Source organism: Grampus griseus (genome assembly GCF_964374135.1).
Source record: "Grampus griseus genome assembly, chromosome: 20".
Taxonomy (NCBI): domain Eukaryota; kingdom Metazoa; phylum Chordata; class Mammalia; order Artiodactyla; family Delphinidae; genus Grampus; species Grampus griseus.
Window position 1 is genome coordinate 28312754 of NC_139014.1, and position 18939 is coordinate 28331692.

The following is an 18939-nucleotide window of genomic DNA, read 5'->3' on the forward strand; positions in this document are numbered from 1 at the left end:
AAAATGATAAGACATCAAAAAAAGACAGTACCACTGCCGACAGCAGTACAATCAGCAGAACTCAGCTTCAGTGGAATGAGCACTAATACTATTGATGGTGAACACAACAGTTTTCTTGAGTGGATGTCTACTGTTTCATCAGTAGTAGTAGTCAGAGGCAGCATTAGCCACTTTAGAATAGGAGCCCTGGGAATGGTCATCAGCACTCTCAGTGGTAGCACTGGTGGCTGGAGAAAGGCAGTAGAAGCCACCAAAGTACTGTAGGCTGAAAGGATTAAATACCTCCTGAGGACTTTCAGAATTTTTGACAAGGTCCAGAGGTCAGGGAAGAGTAGAAGCTAATTAGAGAAATATTATTACTGCTACTACTATATAATTCACAGTGTCTAGTAAAATATTATCAATAAAGAAGATAACTGCCTAGGGAAAGAATTCTTGTTTTAGTATGAGATCCTAACAGGTTGTATCCTGGGAGGGATATGGATTATACTCAACGGAGTCAGCTCAGTGGCCAGAAAACCTCAAGTCTTGGTCTCAGGTTGCTAGCAACTTCAAATTCCTGTAGGAAGTAAAAGAAAATCCTCCCCGATAAAGATAACATCACCTTAGGCTTCAAATTATTACTACAAATAATTTTTCAAGTATGTTTAGCAAACAATTAGTGATAATGAAGCAAAACTCCTGTTTCTGACCAAGGTAGAATACCTGGTTTAGGAATATCCCTCCCATTGTAAGTAACTGTAAAACTGGACAAAACAGATAAAGCAACTGCTTTTAGGGAGTAGACACCAGGCAGCCTAAAACTGTAATCTCAGAGATAAAATAATCTCATAAGATCCATTAGGTGAACTCTATGATTCTCAGCTCTCTTCCTAGGTATAATTTTCCGACAGTAGCACAGAGCACTGAAGTACAAGCAGAGTATGGTGTTTCTGCCGAGCTGAAATGGAAAATATCAGAACTTGAAACAGCGAAAATCACTAAAATCTGCAGGGCAAGGCATGGCATTGGAGAGAAGGGATAGAGATAGATAGAGAAAGGGCCCTAGAATTCCCCAGGGGCTCCCTGTCAGTCTGCGACTAAGAGTTTGATAAAACACAAATTGCTGGGCTCTACCTCCAAAGCTTCTGATTCAGTAGGTCTCGATAGAGCCTGGAAATATCTATTTCTATTAAGTTCCCAGATAATAGTGATGCTCCCGACCCAGGACCACACTTTGAAAATCACTCTTACTAAGCAGAAGACAGGGTAAGTTAAAAATAAAATAAACCCGTATCTCCTAAACCTTTCTCACTCATTCTGAGTCACTAGAGCATTAAAATAAAATGTCTGGGGCTTCCCTGGTGGCGCAGTGGTTGAGAATCCGCCTGCTAGTGCAGGGGACATGGGTTTGAGCCCTGTCCAGGAAGATCCCACATGCCGCGGAGCAACTAAGCCCGTGTGCCACAACTACTGAGCCTGTACTCTAGAGCCTGTGCGCTTAGAGCCTGTGCTCTGCAACAAAGCCTGTGCTCTGCAACAAGAGAAGCCACCGCAATGAGAAGCCCGTGCAGCGCAATGAAGAGTAACCCCTGCTCGCCACAACTAGAGAAAAGCCTGTGTGCAGCAACCAAGACCCAATGCAGCCAAAAATAAATAAATTAATTAAAAAATAATATAAAATGCCTGAGGATACAAGAAAAATGTCTAATTAACCTTACACAAAATCAACAACTTCTGTGATAATAAAACTTCTTAAGGCTTTGCTGGCCTACCTGTAGATCTTTCACATTTGGAAAAGGAATTCCTATTGTTATGACAGCACGGGCGTTGTCATCTGAGAAATCCAGACCCTCACTCACTTTACCACGACAAACTGCCACCAGGAGGGCGCCATCTTAAGCAATAAAAATCAACATTTTTATAAGCACACTCAAAATTCCCAGAAATTCTTATTCTTGTCGTTTTGAAAAGATCTGATTATTAAGTAATTATAATACCAAATTTTAAAGAAACAAAATTTAAAACTATTATAAAGTTTTTAAAATTCAATGTCTTCAAATAAATAAAAGAAACAAAATTACATTAGGTGCAACATGGTAGAACCAACTTATAAACTGTGTATCTCCCAGTTAAACTATACAGAAAAACCATGTCAGAGTAGTAACTTGCATGTGAGCTGAGCAACTGTGAACCAACTGTTTTAAATACTGAATTGAAATCACTATCTTTACCACCAGAATGTAAAGTTATCAGAATGATTTAAATAACTCTAATATTTACTATATATCATATTGAATCAATATTATATTGAAAAGTATTTAAAACACACATACACAGAATACTCTGTGTATAAACTTACCATACAAGGATATTGACAATTATGTTATAATATCTTTATGATGTTGCACTGTTCGTAAATTACTATTAGCCCTTCTTGTCAAACTTTTTATGGGCATTCTCTAACTTTGAAATTTAGCCTTCAGTTATGTTTTGAAAACTCAAGTTTACCTTATGTAATAAAATATAAGCACAAAGTATATTTTTTACATAAAAATGTAGGGCTCATTTGGCTAGTAAGGAAGATATTAATGCATACTCTACCTACCTTCTTTAACAAAACATTTTAGTTAGCGTAAGGAAGTCTATGGGATAATACCTGAACGCATGCCATTTCATAAAACTGAACTGTCATCTTCAAGTGAAAATATTCATAGGAGAACAACTCCAAATAAAAGAATTTCTTTAACCTATGTTCTTTTCACTTAGGATTATAAAATATAATTTTTCTCAAGTGCAATTCATTTAAAAAAGATAACACAAATAAAATTCTAACAGCACCAACTTTTCACTTTATGGGAAAAATTTTTTTTCACTGACCATCAAATAATTTCCAATTACCTTTTTCTCCTTTGTACTTGATCGCATCATAGTACATCTGCAGTAATTCATCAAAATCAGTTTTTTCTCCTCTCTGTGGTTCTACAATGACTGTCTTCACCAACTCCAGATTATGCCATACACCAGTGGAGAGCCAACGTTCTTTTAACTTTTCTAGTAACTGGAAAGGGGAAAGAAAAAAAATGTTTTGTGTGTGTGTCCAACTGAACTTACATTTATTTGTTGAAAGACCATGTGACTACAATGGCAAGAGTATTAACCTTTCTGTGTTTGACTCCATAAAAAGAGGAAAACAATTATATGTCATAGAGTTGTTATTGGGTAAATTCATTAACTGATATAGAAAGCTTTGAATGATGTCTGGCACCGAGTAAGAGCTCCACAGATGTTAGCTGTTGTGGCTGCTGTTACCATTACTATTACTACTAACATTACTGCTGCTATTGCTACTGCTTCTATCATTGCTATCTTAGGGATTTCAAAAGCAGGAAAAAATTACTTCTGTCAAAATTCATAAATTTTAAGTTATCTCTAAATCTAAGGTGAAGTTCTTAATATCTTTAACTAAAGATACTTTAAATGAAGATTCTTTAAGATCATTCTACCTAGTCCATAGGCAGCTATGCTGTTTTAAAATTTGATCATCATTAATAAACTGAATTGAGTAAATATATAAACAGAGATTCAGGTAGCCAACAAGTAGAAAATATAAAGGCAGAAATGGAACATTTACAAAAATAAACGTGCTAGATTACAAAAGGACTTTCAACAAATTTCAAAGAATCCTTATCAGATTAACCACATATCCTAACAACAATGCAATTTTAGATTAAAAGTCAATAATATTAAGTTAGTGGGAAAAAACAAACATACAAGCCCGACACTAAAGATTGTATTCTGAAAGAGCATATGTGTTATATGTCAATTATATTTCAATAAAACTGGAAGAAAAAGAAAATAAATAACAACAAAAAAGAACATATGGTTTAAAATTTATTTTATTTTTTTGGCTGCACCACACAGCATGCAGGATCTTAGTTCCTCAACAAGGGATCGAACCTGTGCCCCCTGCAGTGGAAGCACAAAGTCCCAACCACTGGACCGCCGGGGAATTCCCAAGAACATATGGTTTAGAGAGGAAAACACAATAAAATTCGTGACATCTTTAGGTATGAATGATAAAAAAGCACCCATAATTCGAAACATGTGGGATGAGGTAAAGGCAATACTTAGAAATATGCTTATAACTTGAAATGTATTTAAAAAATTTAAAACTATTGGAATTAAGCATTCTTTTTAAGAAGCTAGAAAATTAAACAGAAAATGCAAAGAAAGCAAAAGTTAATAAATATAAGAGCTGAAATAAATTAAAAAAGACAAAAGCCAGTAGTAGAGATTATTATGATTTAAACTGAACTGCTTTACCTACTTGTTTTATGCAGAATTCTATGCAATATGGACCAATTATTACAATACAGGCAAGCACCAAGAAATTACTGCAAATTCTCTAGAGAAAAAAACTAATTTTTATAAGACGGTTTATTTCCTCAGAATTTTACCTAATCTATTTTCAGAAATAATCTTAATAAGATTATAAAACAAATTTTTTTAAAAATCACTGCTATGGTCTAAATGTTGGTGGTCCTCCAAAATCTTTTTTTTTTTGCGGTACGCCGGCCTCTCACTGTTGTGGCCTCTCCCGTTGCGGAGCACAGGCTCCGGACGCACAGGCTCAGCGGCCATGGCTCACGCGCCCAGTCGCTCCGCGGCATGTGGGATCTTCCCGGACCGGGGCACAAACCCGCGTCCCCTGCATCGGCAGGCGGACTCTCAACCACTGCGCCACCAGGGAAGCCCCAAAATCATTTTTTGAAATCCTAATCCCCAAAGATGAAGGTATTAGGAAGTGGGGTCTTTAAAGGTGATTAGGTCATGAGGGCGGAACTGTCACAAATGGAATTAGTACTCTTATAAAAAAGATCCCACAGAGCTCCCTTGCCCCTTCCACCACAGGAGGACACAGCAAGAAGCCACTGGCTTCTGACAGGAAGAGGGCTCTCACCCAACCATGCTGGCACCCTAATCTCGGACTTCCAGCCTCCAGAGCTGTGAGAGATAAGTTTCCGTTGTTTACATGCTACCAAGTCTGTGGTATTTTGTTATAGCAGCCGGAACACACTAATCACTAAGAAAATCACTAATTGGTAAAATAGTTCACTGCATATTATACATTGATCATGGTGTCCTGATCAATAAAAATAAAAATTCCCCATAACACCATGTTAACAGGTAAAAAAACATAGGGATATTATTAATTTAAAAATCTTCGAGTGCCTCAACGTTGGCTATTAGAATTTGCTTTTTGAATATGCACTTTCTGAATCAAAGTTTCTAACCATGCAAATTCTTAGTCTGTTCTGGCTGCTGTAATTCAGTTAGAAGAGTGTAAAAATATCCCAAGGATGTAAAACCAGATGATGTGAGTCATGAATTTGCATAATTGTTGATTCTTAGTAGAATGAAATTCAATGGTGGTATACCTTTTTCTGAAAACACAGATAATATTTCAACTCTTTTTCCTTGAGTCTGAGATAACAGAAATTTCAATGTTTTGAACATTCAAGATCTGGAGAAGTACCTAACATTTTACTTAAGGAAGACCATTAAGTTGATGATTCCAAAATATAGTCCATTTTAATAGACTAACATCTATTTAAGAAGGGAAACCTGAGAAATAAGAAAGAAACTGGTTCAATGCACAAAATTCCCCCCAAAGAAATCCAGTAGGGAATTCTTCCCCATTATACAGAACAGAATTCAGAATATCAAAGAGTTATACATGCTTTAGAAAACGTCTAACTTTGTGTTCACAAAAGCTTAGAAAATTTTAAAGCAAGAATGATATATGCAATATTTCAAAATTTGTTACAAGAAAAGACATTTTATCCACTGATTTTGGATTCTAAGAACTTCAGAAATTTATGGACAATGAAAATGGTCACAGGTTTGTAAATAAATCGTGCGTATCACAATTAAAAAGTACGATATGCACTATCAATCACTTCAGAAAACTTCTATAGCAAATACAGATTAAACTGTCACAGGTTACTGGGTCTTTAAAAAATTTTACCTGCAAAATAAAGCTGTTAAGCTTGTTGACATATCTGAAGGAACTTTTAGCTTTAAAGTTCTTTGATTCTATTAAATTTTAAAAACTGAATTGTCAGGGTATAATACTGACATATAAGATTACAATTTGGAGAATAGGAGACAACGAAAAGGAGAAAGGTGGGCCACTCAAAAACAAACTACTTTTTTCTAGGTTTGCATTAGATCTGAAAAACTTTATTGTTAATGCAAATTTTATAACTTGGGCAAAATTTTTTCCCTATATAAATCATTCAAATTTGCTTTAATTTAAAAAGGAAAGACTATTTAAACTATCTAAACATAGCTAAGAACTTATTAAAGTAATTTGTTTCAAGAAAAAATTAATGCAGTCTGACACTTATTACCCTTTCCAAAGGTATATTTAGAGCCAGGTCCAGAGGTATATTTTGGGCAACTCTAGCAAAGCTGAGGCAGCAAGAGACAAAATATCGATCATGACTAGGAGAACTCTTATTCAGAAATCTGCTCTTCAGTTGTATCTATTGTTAATGCGTTGTGAGAATATGGAGAAATTAGAACTCTCATACACTGTTGTAGGAATATAAGATGGTGAGGGTGCTTGGGAAAGAAGTCTAGCAGTTCTTCAAAAGGTTAAACATAGAGCTACCATATGACCCAGCAATTATACTCATAAACAAATATCCAAGAGAAATGAAAACATATGTCCACACAAAAACTTATATATGAGTGTTCACAGCAGCCTTATTCATAACATTCAAAAAGTAGAAAAATCCAAATATCTTTCCATTGATTAACAGATAAGTAAAACATGGTATATTCATACAATGTAATATTATTTGGCCATAAAAATGAATGAAGTACTGATGCATGCAAGAACATGGATGAATCCTGAAAACAACATACTAATTAAAAGACGCCAGACACAAAAGACCACCTATTGTGTAATTCCATTTATATGAAAGTTCCAGAATAGGCAAATGCATTGGGACAAAAGTAAATTAGAGGTTGCCCAAGGCTGGGGAAAGGAGAAAATGTGGTGGAAGACAGGGGATTAAATGAGTATGGGGCTTCTTTTAAGAGTGATGAAAGGGGCTTCCCTGGTGGCGCAGTGGTTGAGTCTGCTTGCCGATGCAAGGGACACGGGTTCGTGCCCCGGTCCGGGAAGACCCCACATCCTGCAGGGCGGCTGGGCCCGTGAGCCATGGCTGCTGAGCCTGCGTCCGGAGCCTGTGCTCCGCAACGGGAGAGGCCACAACAGTAAGAGGCCCGCGTATCGCAAAAAAAAAAAAAAAAAAAAGTGATGAAAATGTTCTAAAATTAGTGAACTTTGTAAATCTAATAAAAACCACTGAATTATACACTTTATATGAGTGAATTGTATGGTATGCAAATTATATCACAGTAAAGATATTTTATTAAAACAATGATAAATAGGATACAGAACTTCCAAACCACTAAAAAGGGAGGGGGGCAAAAAACCCAAGTCAATAGAATAAGGTAAACAAGACGGGAAAAGAGGTAAAAGAACGCACAAAATAAGATGGTAGAAAATAAGTCCAAATACGCCAAAGAATCAAAGCAAACATAAAGTTAACTCATTTATTAAAAATGAGACAATCAGATTGTTTGGAAGAAGGGAGGGAAGGAGGAAAGGAGAGTGGGAGAGAAAAAAAGAAAACCAGCTATATATAAGTGTCTCTATATATTTTAAGAGACACTTAAAATTAAACAACAAAGAAACCTTGAAAATAAAGATATGGAAAAAGATATGCGAGGCGTATATTTATCAAAAGAAATCAGGTGTATCACTGTCATAAAAAAATAGACTTCAAAGTAAAAAGCTTTAAAAGAAACACAGATATATATTCCATACACATAAAAATTGCATCCGGGCTTCCCTGGTGGCGCAGTGGTTGAGAGTCCGCCTGCCGATGCAGGGGACACGGGTTCGTGCCCCAGTCTGGGAAGATCCCACATGCCGCGGAGCGGCTGGGCCTGTGAGCCATGGCCGCTGAGCCTGCGCGTTCAGAGCCTGTGCTCCGCAACGGGAGAGGCCACAACAGAGAGAGGCCCGCGTACCACGAAAAAAAAAAAAAAGTGCATCCACCAACAAGATATAGCACTCATGAATCTCTATGTACTTAAGACATAGTTTGAAAATATGGAAAGAAAAAACTGGCAAGAAATACAATGATAAACTGACCAACTCCCTAAATACTATAGAGGACTTCAACATACCTAAGATATCTACAAATGAATTAGATGAAATATGAATATAGAAGATTTAAATTTATAAGAATCATCAACCTTATTCTAATATATATAGGAAACTTGGTGCTGAATGGAAAATAATAATTCTTTTACATGTGGAACAATATACATAAATTCACAAAGGACATATCAATAAATTTAAAAAATCTGGAATCATACAGATTCACTGGAAATAGATATTAACAGAAGGGTCATTCATACCCAAACAAATAAATTTATCTACATAGAAATCTGAAAAAACTCCCATAAAATTCTAGGTTGAAGAGGAAAACAAAATGGAAAAAAAATAACTTAGAAACACTGTAATTATTCTAGGTCCTTTGCTTTTCCATATGAAATTTAGAATCAGCTTGTCATTTTCTACAATATGTCAATAGCAGCATTATTTAAACAGCAGAACATAAAAACAAATAAGAAGACTAGAAAGGTCTTAAAAATATTTATTAACGGTAATGTGTAAATTGTGCTATAGGAATACAATGGATTATAATAAGTAATGAAAATAAATGAACTTGTCATGGATTAAAAAAAGCAAAATGGTAAAAATTATATATAATATCATGCCATTTTTTAAAAACTCAAAAAAAAGCAAAACTAAGTAACATTGTTTAGAAATACATGTATTGTGGAATACATGTGTATGTGGTAAAGCCACTTTAAAAAAATAATGAAAATTATAAACTTTAAGAAAGCATTCCCCAACCTTTTTGGCACCAGGGATCAGTTTCGTGGAAGACAATTTTTCCATAGACCTGGGGGGGTTGGGGGGGCGGGGGGGATGGTTTCAGGATGATTCAAGTACATTACATTTATTGTGCACTTTATTTCTATTACTATTAAATTGTAATATATAATGAAATAATTATACAACTCACTATAACGCAGAATCAGTGGGAGCCCTGAGCTTGTTTTCCTGCAACTAGATGGTCCCATCTGGGGGCGACGGGGGACAGTGACACCTGAAGTGTGTTGCTTATGTCCATTCTACTCTGTAATCTCATTTTGGTTTCTGTCACTGTAGAAAACCCTGCTTCACAAAGATAGAATGTTGGAAATGGAAGCAGGTTTTTCAGTGCTTTTGTGGCAATCTCAGGATATTCTGCCTTGACTTTAATCCAGAATGTATGGAGATTTGAAGTTGTCTCAAACATACTCTTAAGGCCACTGTCATCTGCGATCTCAAGCAGCTGATTCTCTTCTAGCACAAAGTCGATTCACCTGGCTTATATCACAAATGGGTCACAGATCCATTCCTTCCCAGTTCGGGGGTCTTTTGTGGTTGGGAAATAATGCTCAAACTCTTTTGAAAGCTGAGATAAGTGGTCATGCACCAGCTGGGAGAAAGAAGGCCCTAGCTCAGTCTCTTTCAAAATCTCTGCTAATGTTTGAAACATGTCAAAAATCCCAATGTTCACTCGTCGCCCCCATAATTCCATTTTGCCTTGAATGCAGCCACTTTATCTGCCGACTTGAATACAGTTGTCATTCTCCCCTGAAGTGACAGATTAAATTTGCTGAACAGGTTGAATATGTCACACAAGTAAGCAAGTTTTGCGACCCATTCTGTGTCGCTGAAATGTGCTGCCAGTGGTGACTGTTTTTCTAAAAGAAATCTCTGGAGCGGCTCTCGTAAATCAAAAACTCTGGCCAGTGATCTACCTTTAGAAAGCCATCTCACTTCTGTGTATAAGAGAAGACGTGTGTGCTCTGCGTCCATCTACTCACAGAGCTGCGCGAACAGATGTGAGTTAAGGGCATGTACTTTAATGTGGCTGATAATTTTGATCACATCCTGCAAAACGTTAAATTCAGGTGCCATTTTTTGGCTAGCCAGCATTTCTCTATGGATGACACAGTGCGAAAACTCACATTCAGAAGTGACCTCTTTGACCCGAGTAGTCAGAAAGCCGTCCAGTCACGGCAGCCACTCTGTCAGTGCATATACCAACACAAAATGGCCAATTCAGCTTTCCTGATATGTAATCATTCAAGGACTTGAGTAGTTCTGCAGCTGTGGTGTTGGTTGGCAACAAAAGTGCACATAACATATTCTCATGTACATCCTTCTGAAAAGTATATCGCACAGAAACAAGCAATGTTGCCTTGCTGTCAACATTGGTAGACTTGTCAACCTGGACTGCATACCATGGTGATTCATTAATCTTAACAACTGTGCCTCAATATCCTCTGCTATTTCATCAATTCGTCCAGTTATGGTGCTAGCCGAAAGAGGAACACACGCCACCTTTTGAACTGCAGCCTCTCCTAAAAGTTCATGACAAATGTCCTTAGCAGCAGGCAGGATCAACTCTTCACCAATAGTAAAGGGCTTCTTAGCTTTAGCAATGCGGTTTGCCACTAAGAATGATGCTCTCAGTGCAGACATATTTGATGAAGTGGTGGCCTTCAACAGTTGCTTCTGTTCGTGTTCACGTTTTTTTCTTTTGAAAAACTCCAAAGTCTTGTCTTTTAATTCAAGGTGCTTGGTCTCCAAGTGGCTAAGCAGTTTTGAAGTTTTCATGGCTTCGCTGGATAGCCTGTCACCACATATTATATACAAAGCGGGCTTGGAGAATGTGAATCACCTGTAGCAATGAACCCATAATTTAAGTTGGATTCTTGGTATTTTCTTTCAAATGCAGCTTTCTTTCTGTTGGCAGTCTTAGAGTATTCTGCTGTCTCATCATTGGGTCTTTCCCCCTTTTCAAAGAAGCTCTGCAGTGACATTTGTTTTTTAGTCATTTTGGCTAGGGTTAGCTTGTGGGCTTACCAAAACTGTGACTGAGACAAGAGTGCAGCGCGGGAAAGAGTGGTAAATGGAAGTGGTAAATAAAATAATGGGCAGGCCATGCGTGGACTAAAATAAGTGTCGGATTCTGACTTAAAGCCTGCCACCAGATGCAGCTGTATAATTGAAGTACATCAATTTACTTGCCACTATAAAGCCTGCCACCAGATGCAGCTTAATTGTCACTTGCCACTTACTGATAAGTTTCTGATATGAGTCTGCAAGCAACTGATTTATTATGGTCTCTGTGGAGTCAAACCTCTCTGCAAATGATAATCTGTATTTGCAGCCGCTCCGCAGCACTAGCATCTCTGCCTCAGCTCCACCTCAGGTCATCAGGCATTAAATTCTTATAAGGAGCGTGCAACCTAGATCCCTCGCATGCACAGTAGGGTTTGCGCTCCTACGAGAATCTAATGCCACCACTGATCTGACAGCAGGCAGAGCTCAGGCAGTAATGTGAGCGATGGGGAGCAGCTGTAAATACAGGTGAAGCTTTGCTCACTCACCCACCACTCACCTCCTGCTGTGCGGCCTGGTTCCTAACAGGCCATGGACTGGTACCGGTCTGTGGCCTGGGGACCCCTGCTTTAGGACAATTATTAATTCTGTGGGAGTGAGCAAAGTGATGGGAATTTGAAGGAGCATCCAGATAACTTTAACAGTAATATTTAGTTCTCAAGTGATAGTTTTGATGTTTTCATTTTATTAATATAATTTATGATTCATATATAGATGATACATTATGTGATCTTACATAAATATGAAATATCTATTTCTTATTTATGTTTTTAGTAATACCAAGACAGTGGCGATAGAGGATGAAGATAAGAAAACAAACAAAAACAACAACAAAAATATTAATCCCTACAATGTGCCAGAAACAACATCAGAAATCTAAGAATAAAGCAGAGAACAGGACAGAAAAAGTCCTTGCCTTCACGGCACTTATAGTGAGAGAATATTACATACCTAAAGATGCAGAATAAACACAGCCTAAAACTCCAAATTTTGTATGTATTTAAAGCCCCAACTGCTCCTCTACATGAATATTCATATGTCCGATGGCCTAATAAAATTCACCAGTTAGATATTTCAAAGGCACCTGAAATGTTTCATAAAAGACCAAATTTATACTATTCTAGTATTTTATCAACAAAGGATATCACCATCCACTGAGTTGCTTTGAACAATGAATCATCCTTAACAATTCCCTCTCCCCCTCATCACCCATATTCAATCTATTACCAAGCCTTATTAATTTGTCTTCCAAATAACTCTCCATATCCAAAGCCACCAGTTCAATCTAAGCTGTCATAATCTCCTGAAGGACTACTCTGGTAGGTTCCTAACTGGATTTTCTGTTTCTTATCTATCACTCCTAGGTCTTTACATTTCAGCCAGAGCAATATTTTCAAAATACAAATCCTACCACTTCATCTACTCACATCTCCACTTTAAAAATTCAATAAGGGGTAAGTCAACAGCTTCTCCTTGCCTCCATGGAAACCCTGATTCAACAACACATGGACCAGTTACTGTTGTGAGAAATCCAGAAAACAGTTAAGAGGTTCCTACCTCCCAGATGAATATAAAACCAGCTGCATTGAAGATGGTAGGAAAATTTGTGGCATAACTTTTATCTTTGTCCCCCCACCCAGCTCAGCATGGTGCAACTGGGAGGCTTCCAATTCCCAGCTTCTCCCTAAGGGAGTTAAAAGGAGACTGAAACATGTCTAATGTGCAGACTTTTAGGGGGGCTACCCAGGGGACTGGTTTCTGTCTTGCCTGAATCTATGCACTAACAGGAAATGTTGCCAGGTTGGGGGCCGCTGAGTACAAAGGCAAAGGTTTAAACTAGCATGCACTCATTTGCCAGTCTCTTCCCCTGGTTCAGCACTTAACTACTGTGATAAAATCCCCAACTCCCAGCTTCTCCCTGAGGATGGAAATTATTGGACCATATGTCCAATGTTCAGGCAGGGAGCTGCCTGAGGGACTGGTTTCTGTGCCACATATCTCAGAATACTGACAAGATACAGAATACTCTAGATGCCAAGGGGCCACTGAGAACAAAAGAGAGCTGAGCAGCTTGCTGCCACTCCAGAGGACTAGGAGAAAGAGGCCAGTACAGCTTGGCGGCCTCTACCTTGGATGAGGAGAAGAGAAGAGTGGAGAATGTACAACATTCCACTTTTTGGGGGGTAGGGGTGGGGGTGGGGGTGTGTCCTGAGGGACTAGTTTCTGCTTGCTTAACTCAGAGAGCTCATGGGACCTGGCATACTCTAAAGGCCTGCAGAGAACAAAAGAGAGCTGGGTGGCTTGCAGCAGTTCCAGAGAATCTGTAGTACCACAGACAAAACCCAGAGGGAACAAAAAATTACAAGTTCTTGGAAAAAAAAAAACTGGAATATCCTTCTAATCAGGAATCTACACACTCAAGTCAAGAGAAGGCACATCCACAGAAAAGGTTTGAGAGGCCTCCAGAATCTGCAGCTGAGTTAACTGGTGAAGATCTTTCCCTGTACAAAGCCAGTTCATAGAAAACTGGGAGAGGTGGCTGTTTTTCCAAATGTGTAGATACAAACCCAAAGTTATCTGGAACATGAAGAAATGGGAAAATGGCCCAATCAAAGGAACAAAATAAATTCCAGGAATCCACCATAAAGAAATGGAGGTATATGAATTGCGTGAAAAAGAATTTAAAATCACCATCATAAAGATGCTCAACAAGCTCAGGGAAATGATACATGAACAAAATGAGAATTTCAAAAAAAGAGACAAAACACAGAGCCAAACAAAAATTTTGGAGCTGAAGAATACAGTAACTGAAATAAAAAACTCACTAGAGGGGTTCAACAGCAGCATGGTCAATCAAATTAAGCATCAGTGAATTCAAACACAGGTCATTTAAATGATCCAGTCAGACAAGTATAAAGAAAAGAGAATGAAGAAAGCGTGGAGGATTTATAGGACACCCTCAAGCAGACAAATATACACAAATGGCAGTCTAAGAAGGTGAAAAAAGTGAGAGAAAGGTACAAAATTTATTTAATGAAATAGTAGCCAAAAACTTCCTAAAAAGGGTGGAGGGAGGGAATGGATATCCAGGTTCAAGAAGCCAACAGACAGCGAAAAAGGTGAATCCAAAGAAGGTTACATTGAGACACATTATAAACAAACTGTCAAAAATCAAAGATGGAGAGAATTTTGAAAGCAGTAAGAGCAAAGCAAAAAAGGAGTGGGATGATATATTCAAAGTGTTGAAAGGGAAAAAAAAAGTCTACCTACCAAGAATACTATGTCCAGTAAAACTGCCCTTCAAAAATGAAGGAAAGGGCTTCCCTGGTTGCACAGTGGTTGAGAGTCCACCTGCTGATGCAGGGGACATGGGTTCGTGCCCCGGTCTGGGAAGATCCCGCATGCCGCGGAGCGGCTGGGCCCGTGAGCCATGGCCGCTGAGCCTGCGCGTCCAGAGCCTGTGCTCTGCAACGGGAGAGGCCACAACAGTGAGAGGCCTGCGTACAGCAAAAAATAAAAAATAAAAAAAATAAAATGAAGGAAAGATGGGAGGGGGAGGAGTATAGAGGGGAAGGGAAGGGGACAGGTGGAGGAGGAGGAGGAGGAGGAGGAGGAGAAACACTTTCACAGAATAACAAAAGCTGGGGGAGTTCATCACCACTAGAGCTGCCTTACCAGAAATGCTAAGGGGAGTCCCTCAGTTGAAATCAAAAGATGCTAGACAGTAACACAAAGCCATAAAAAATGGACTTTAAGTCAAAAACTGTTAGAGACAAAGAATAATATTATATATTGAAAAAGTGTCAATTCATGAAGATATAATAATTATAAACATAGAAATGCATAAGAACAGAGCCCCAAAATATATAAAACAAAAACTGACAGAATAGAGAGAAATATAGTTTTATAATAATAGTAGGAAACTTTAATATCCCAATGTCAATAATGGAAAAAACAACCAGACAGAAATTCAATGAGGAAAGGAGGACTTGAAAAATACCATAAACTAATTAGACCTAACAGACATATATAGAACACTGCACCTAACAAAGCAGAATACACATTCTTCTCAAGTGTGTGTAGAACATCCTCTAGGATAGACCATAGGTTAGGCCACAATACAAGTCAAATTTTAAAAGGATTGAGTGGTTTTTCTGACTATAATGAAATGAAATAGAAATCAATAACAAAGAAAACTGGAAAATTCACACATAAATGAAAATTAAACAACACACTCTTTTTTTAAATTGAAGTATAGTTGATTTACAATATTATATTGCTTTCAGGTGTGAAGCATAGTGATTCAATATTTTTTCAGATTATATTCCATTATATTACAAGATAATGGCTATAATTCCCTGTGCTATACAATATAAACAACACACTCTTAAACAATCCCTGGATCAAACCAAATATCACAAGGAAAATTAGAAAATACCTTGATACATATGAAAACAAAAATACAAACATACCATAACTTAGAGATACAGTGAAACAGTGCTATGAAAGATATATTAGCTGCAAATGCAAACATTAAAAAAAAGAAAGATCTCAAATACCTAACTGTACATTTTACAGTATAGCAAATTAAGCTGAAAACTAGCAGAAAGATAAAAGAAAGAGCAGAGTAAATAAAATAGAGAATAGAAAAAATAGACAAATAAAAGTTACAAAACTGACAAATATTTAGTTAGACTGACTAAGGAAAAAAAGGAGAAGACTCAAATTACTTAAACCACAAAAGAAAGTGGAGATATTACTAGCAACTTTACAGAAATAAAAAGGATTATAAGACAATATTATGAACAACTGTATGCCACCAAATTGGTTAATAATCTGGATGTAATGGATAAATTTCTATAAACACATAAGTCTAAAAAAAAACTGAATTATGAAGAAAATAGAAAATCTGAATAGACATAACAAGTAAGGAGACTGAATCAGTAATCGAAAACCTTCCAACAAAGCTCTAGACCAGATGGCTTCACTGATGAATTCCATCAAATATTAAAGAAGAGTTAATATCAATCCTTCTCACACTTTTTCAAAAAAATGAAAAGGAGGGAACATTTCCTAACTCATTCTAGAGGCCAGACTTACCCTGATACAAAAGGCAGACAAAGACATTCAGGCAAAGAAAACTACAGACAAGTATCCTTTACAAATATCACTGCAAAAATCTTCAACATATGGGACTTCCCTGTGGTGCAGTGGTTAAGAATCCTCCTGCCCATGCAGGGGACACGGGTATGATCCCTGGTCCAGGAAGATCCCACATGCCGCAGAGCAACTAAGCCCGTGTGCCACAACTACTAAACCCGCACCCTAGAGCCCTCATGCCATAGCTACTGAGCCCACGCGCCACAACTACTGAAGCCCACGCGCCTAGAGCCTGTGCTCCACAACAAGAGAAGCCACTGCAATAAGAAGCCTGCACACTGCAACGAAGAGTAGCCCCCACTTGCTGCAACTAGAGAAAGCTTGCGGGCAGCAATGAAGACCCAACGCAGCCAAAAAATAAATAAATTTAAAAGTTGATTTAAAAAAATCTTCAACATATACTAGCAAACAAAATTCAGCAACATACCAAAAGTATTATACATCAGGACCAATTGGGATTTACTCCTGGAATTCAGGGGTTGTTCAACACATGAAAATCAATCAATGTGTATTACACTACATTAATAGAATGAAGAAAAAAACCCCACATGATCATCTCAATTGATGCAAAAAAATAATCTGACAAAATTCAGCACCCTCTCATGATTAAACACACACACACACACACACACACTCAAACTAGGAATGGAAGGGAACTTCCTAAACATATTAAAGGTCGTATATGAAGAGCCCACTTCAAACATCATACTCAGTGGTGAACAACTGAAAGCTTTTCCCCTAAAATAAAAGGTATTCAAATTGGAAAGGAAGAAGTAAAACACTAAAGAATACACACACACACACACACAAAAACAAACAAAATCACGGTTTTTAGAGCTAATAAATGAAATCAGTAAAGTTGCATGATACAAAATCAACATGCAAAAATTGGTTTTATTCCTATATACTAACAATGAACAACTATAAAAGGAAATTTCTAGAAAAAAAATTCCATTCACAATATCATCAAAAAGAATAAAATACTTAGGAATAAATTTAACCAAGGGATAAAAGACTTGTATACTGAAAACTACAAAACTGTTGAAAGAAATTAAAGAAACATAAATAAATGGAAAGACATCCAATGTTCATGGACTGGAACATTTAATATTGTTAATGTGACAATATTACCCAAAGCAATTTACAGATTCAGTGCAATCCTTACCAAAATAACAACCTTTTATTTTTTGCAGAATGAGAAAAACATATCTTAAAATTCATATGAAATAAAAAGGGATCCCAAATAGCCCAAACAATCTTGAAAGTAAACGGACAAAGTTGAAGGACTAACATTTCCAAATTTCAAAAGTTACTACAAAGATATAGCAATCAAACAGTGTACGACTGGCATAAGGACAAACATATAGACCAAAGGAAAGAATAGGGAGCCCGGAAATAAACCTTCGAATATACAGTCAACTGATTTTCAACCAGGGTGCCAAGACCATTCAATGGGGGAAAAAAAGTCTTTTCAACAAATGATGCTGGGAAAACTGGATAGCCACATACCAAAAAAAAAAAAAAAAATTAAGTTAACCCTTGCCTATACCATATATAAATTAACTCAAAATTACCAAAGTATAAGACCTAAAAACTATAAAACTATTTGAAAAAAAAATAGGGCAAAATATTCAGGACACTGGATTTGGCAATGATTTCTTGGATACAACACCAAAAAGCAAAGGTAACAAAAGAAAAAATTGGACTTGATCAAAATTAAAAAATTTTTGTGCATCAAAACATACTATCGAGAAAGTGAAAAGGTAATCCACAGAATGGGAAAAATATCTGCAAGTCATTTATCTGTTAAGAGATTAATATCCAGAATACAGAAAGAATTCCTACAACTCAAAAACAAATAATCCAATTCAAAAATGGGCAAAGGACTTGAATAGACATTTCTCCAAAGAAGGTATACAGATGGCCAATAAGCACATGAAAAGATGCACAACTTCATTAATCATTAGGGAAATGCAAATCAAAACTACAATGAGATACCACCTCAAACTCCTTAGGAAGGCTGCTATCCAAAAAACAGAAAATTAGTGTTGGAAAGGATGTGGAAAAATTGGAATATTCATACATTGCTGGTGAAAATGTAAAATGGTATAGCTACTATGGAAAATAGTTTGTCAGTTCTTATAAACATAAAATTACAATATGATCCAGCAGCAATTTCCACTGCTAGGTATATCACCAAAAGAACTGAAGGCAGGGACTCAAACAGATAGCTGCACATCAATATTAATAGCAGCATTATTCACAATAGCAAAAAGGTGGAAACAACGAAAGCATCCGTCAACAATGAATGGATAAACAAAGTAGTAAATACATATAATGAAATAATATTCAGCCATAAAAAGGAGTGAAATCCTGATACACGGTACAATGTGGATGAACCCTGAAAACATTATGGTAAATGAAATAAGCCAGACACAAAAGGACAAATGTAGTATGATTTCATTTTTATGAGGTACCTAGAATAGACAAATTCATAGAGAAAGTAAGTAGAATAGGAGTTGCTAGGGACAGTGGGGTGGGGGGCGGGGAACGACGAGGGGAGAATGAGGAGTTACTGTTTAGTGAATACATAATTTCTGACTGGGATGATGAAAATGTTTTGGAAATGGATAGTAGTGATAGTTGTACAACATTGTAAATCTACTTAATGACACTGAATGGCTAAA

General features: G+C 37.1%; 1 protein-coding gene across 1 annotated transcript in view; it reads right to left on the reverse strand.

Annotated features, from left to right (window-relative positions):
* The window catches only part of BRIP1 (BRCA1 interacting DNA helicase 1), a gene marked incomplete at its 5' end in the record, with an annotated part of 197017 nt that overhangs the window by 49272 nt on the left and 128806 nt on the right, over positions 1-18939 (reverse strand). Inside the window, 2 exon segments of the mRNA XM_082678491.1 lie at positions 1755-1876; positions 2881-3040. Of these exon segments, the coding sequence (XP_082534617.1) occupies positions 1755-1876; positions 2881-3040 (282 nt within the window).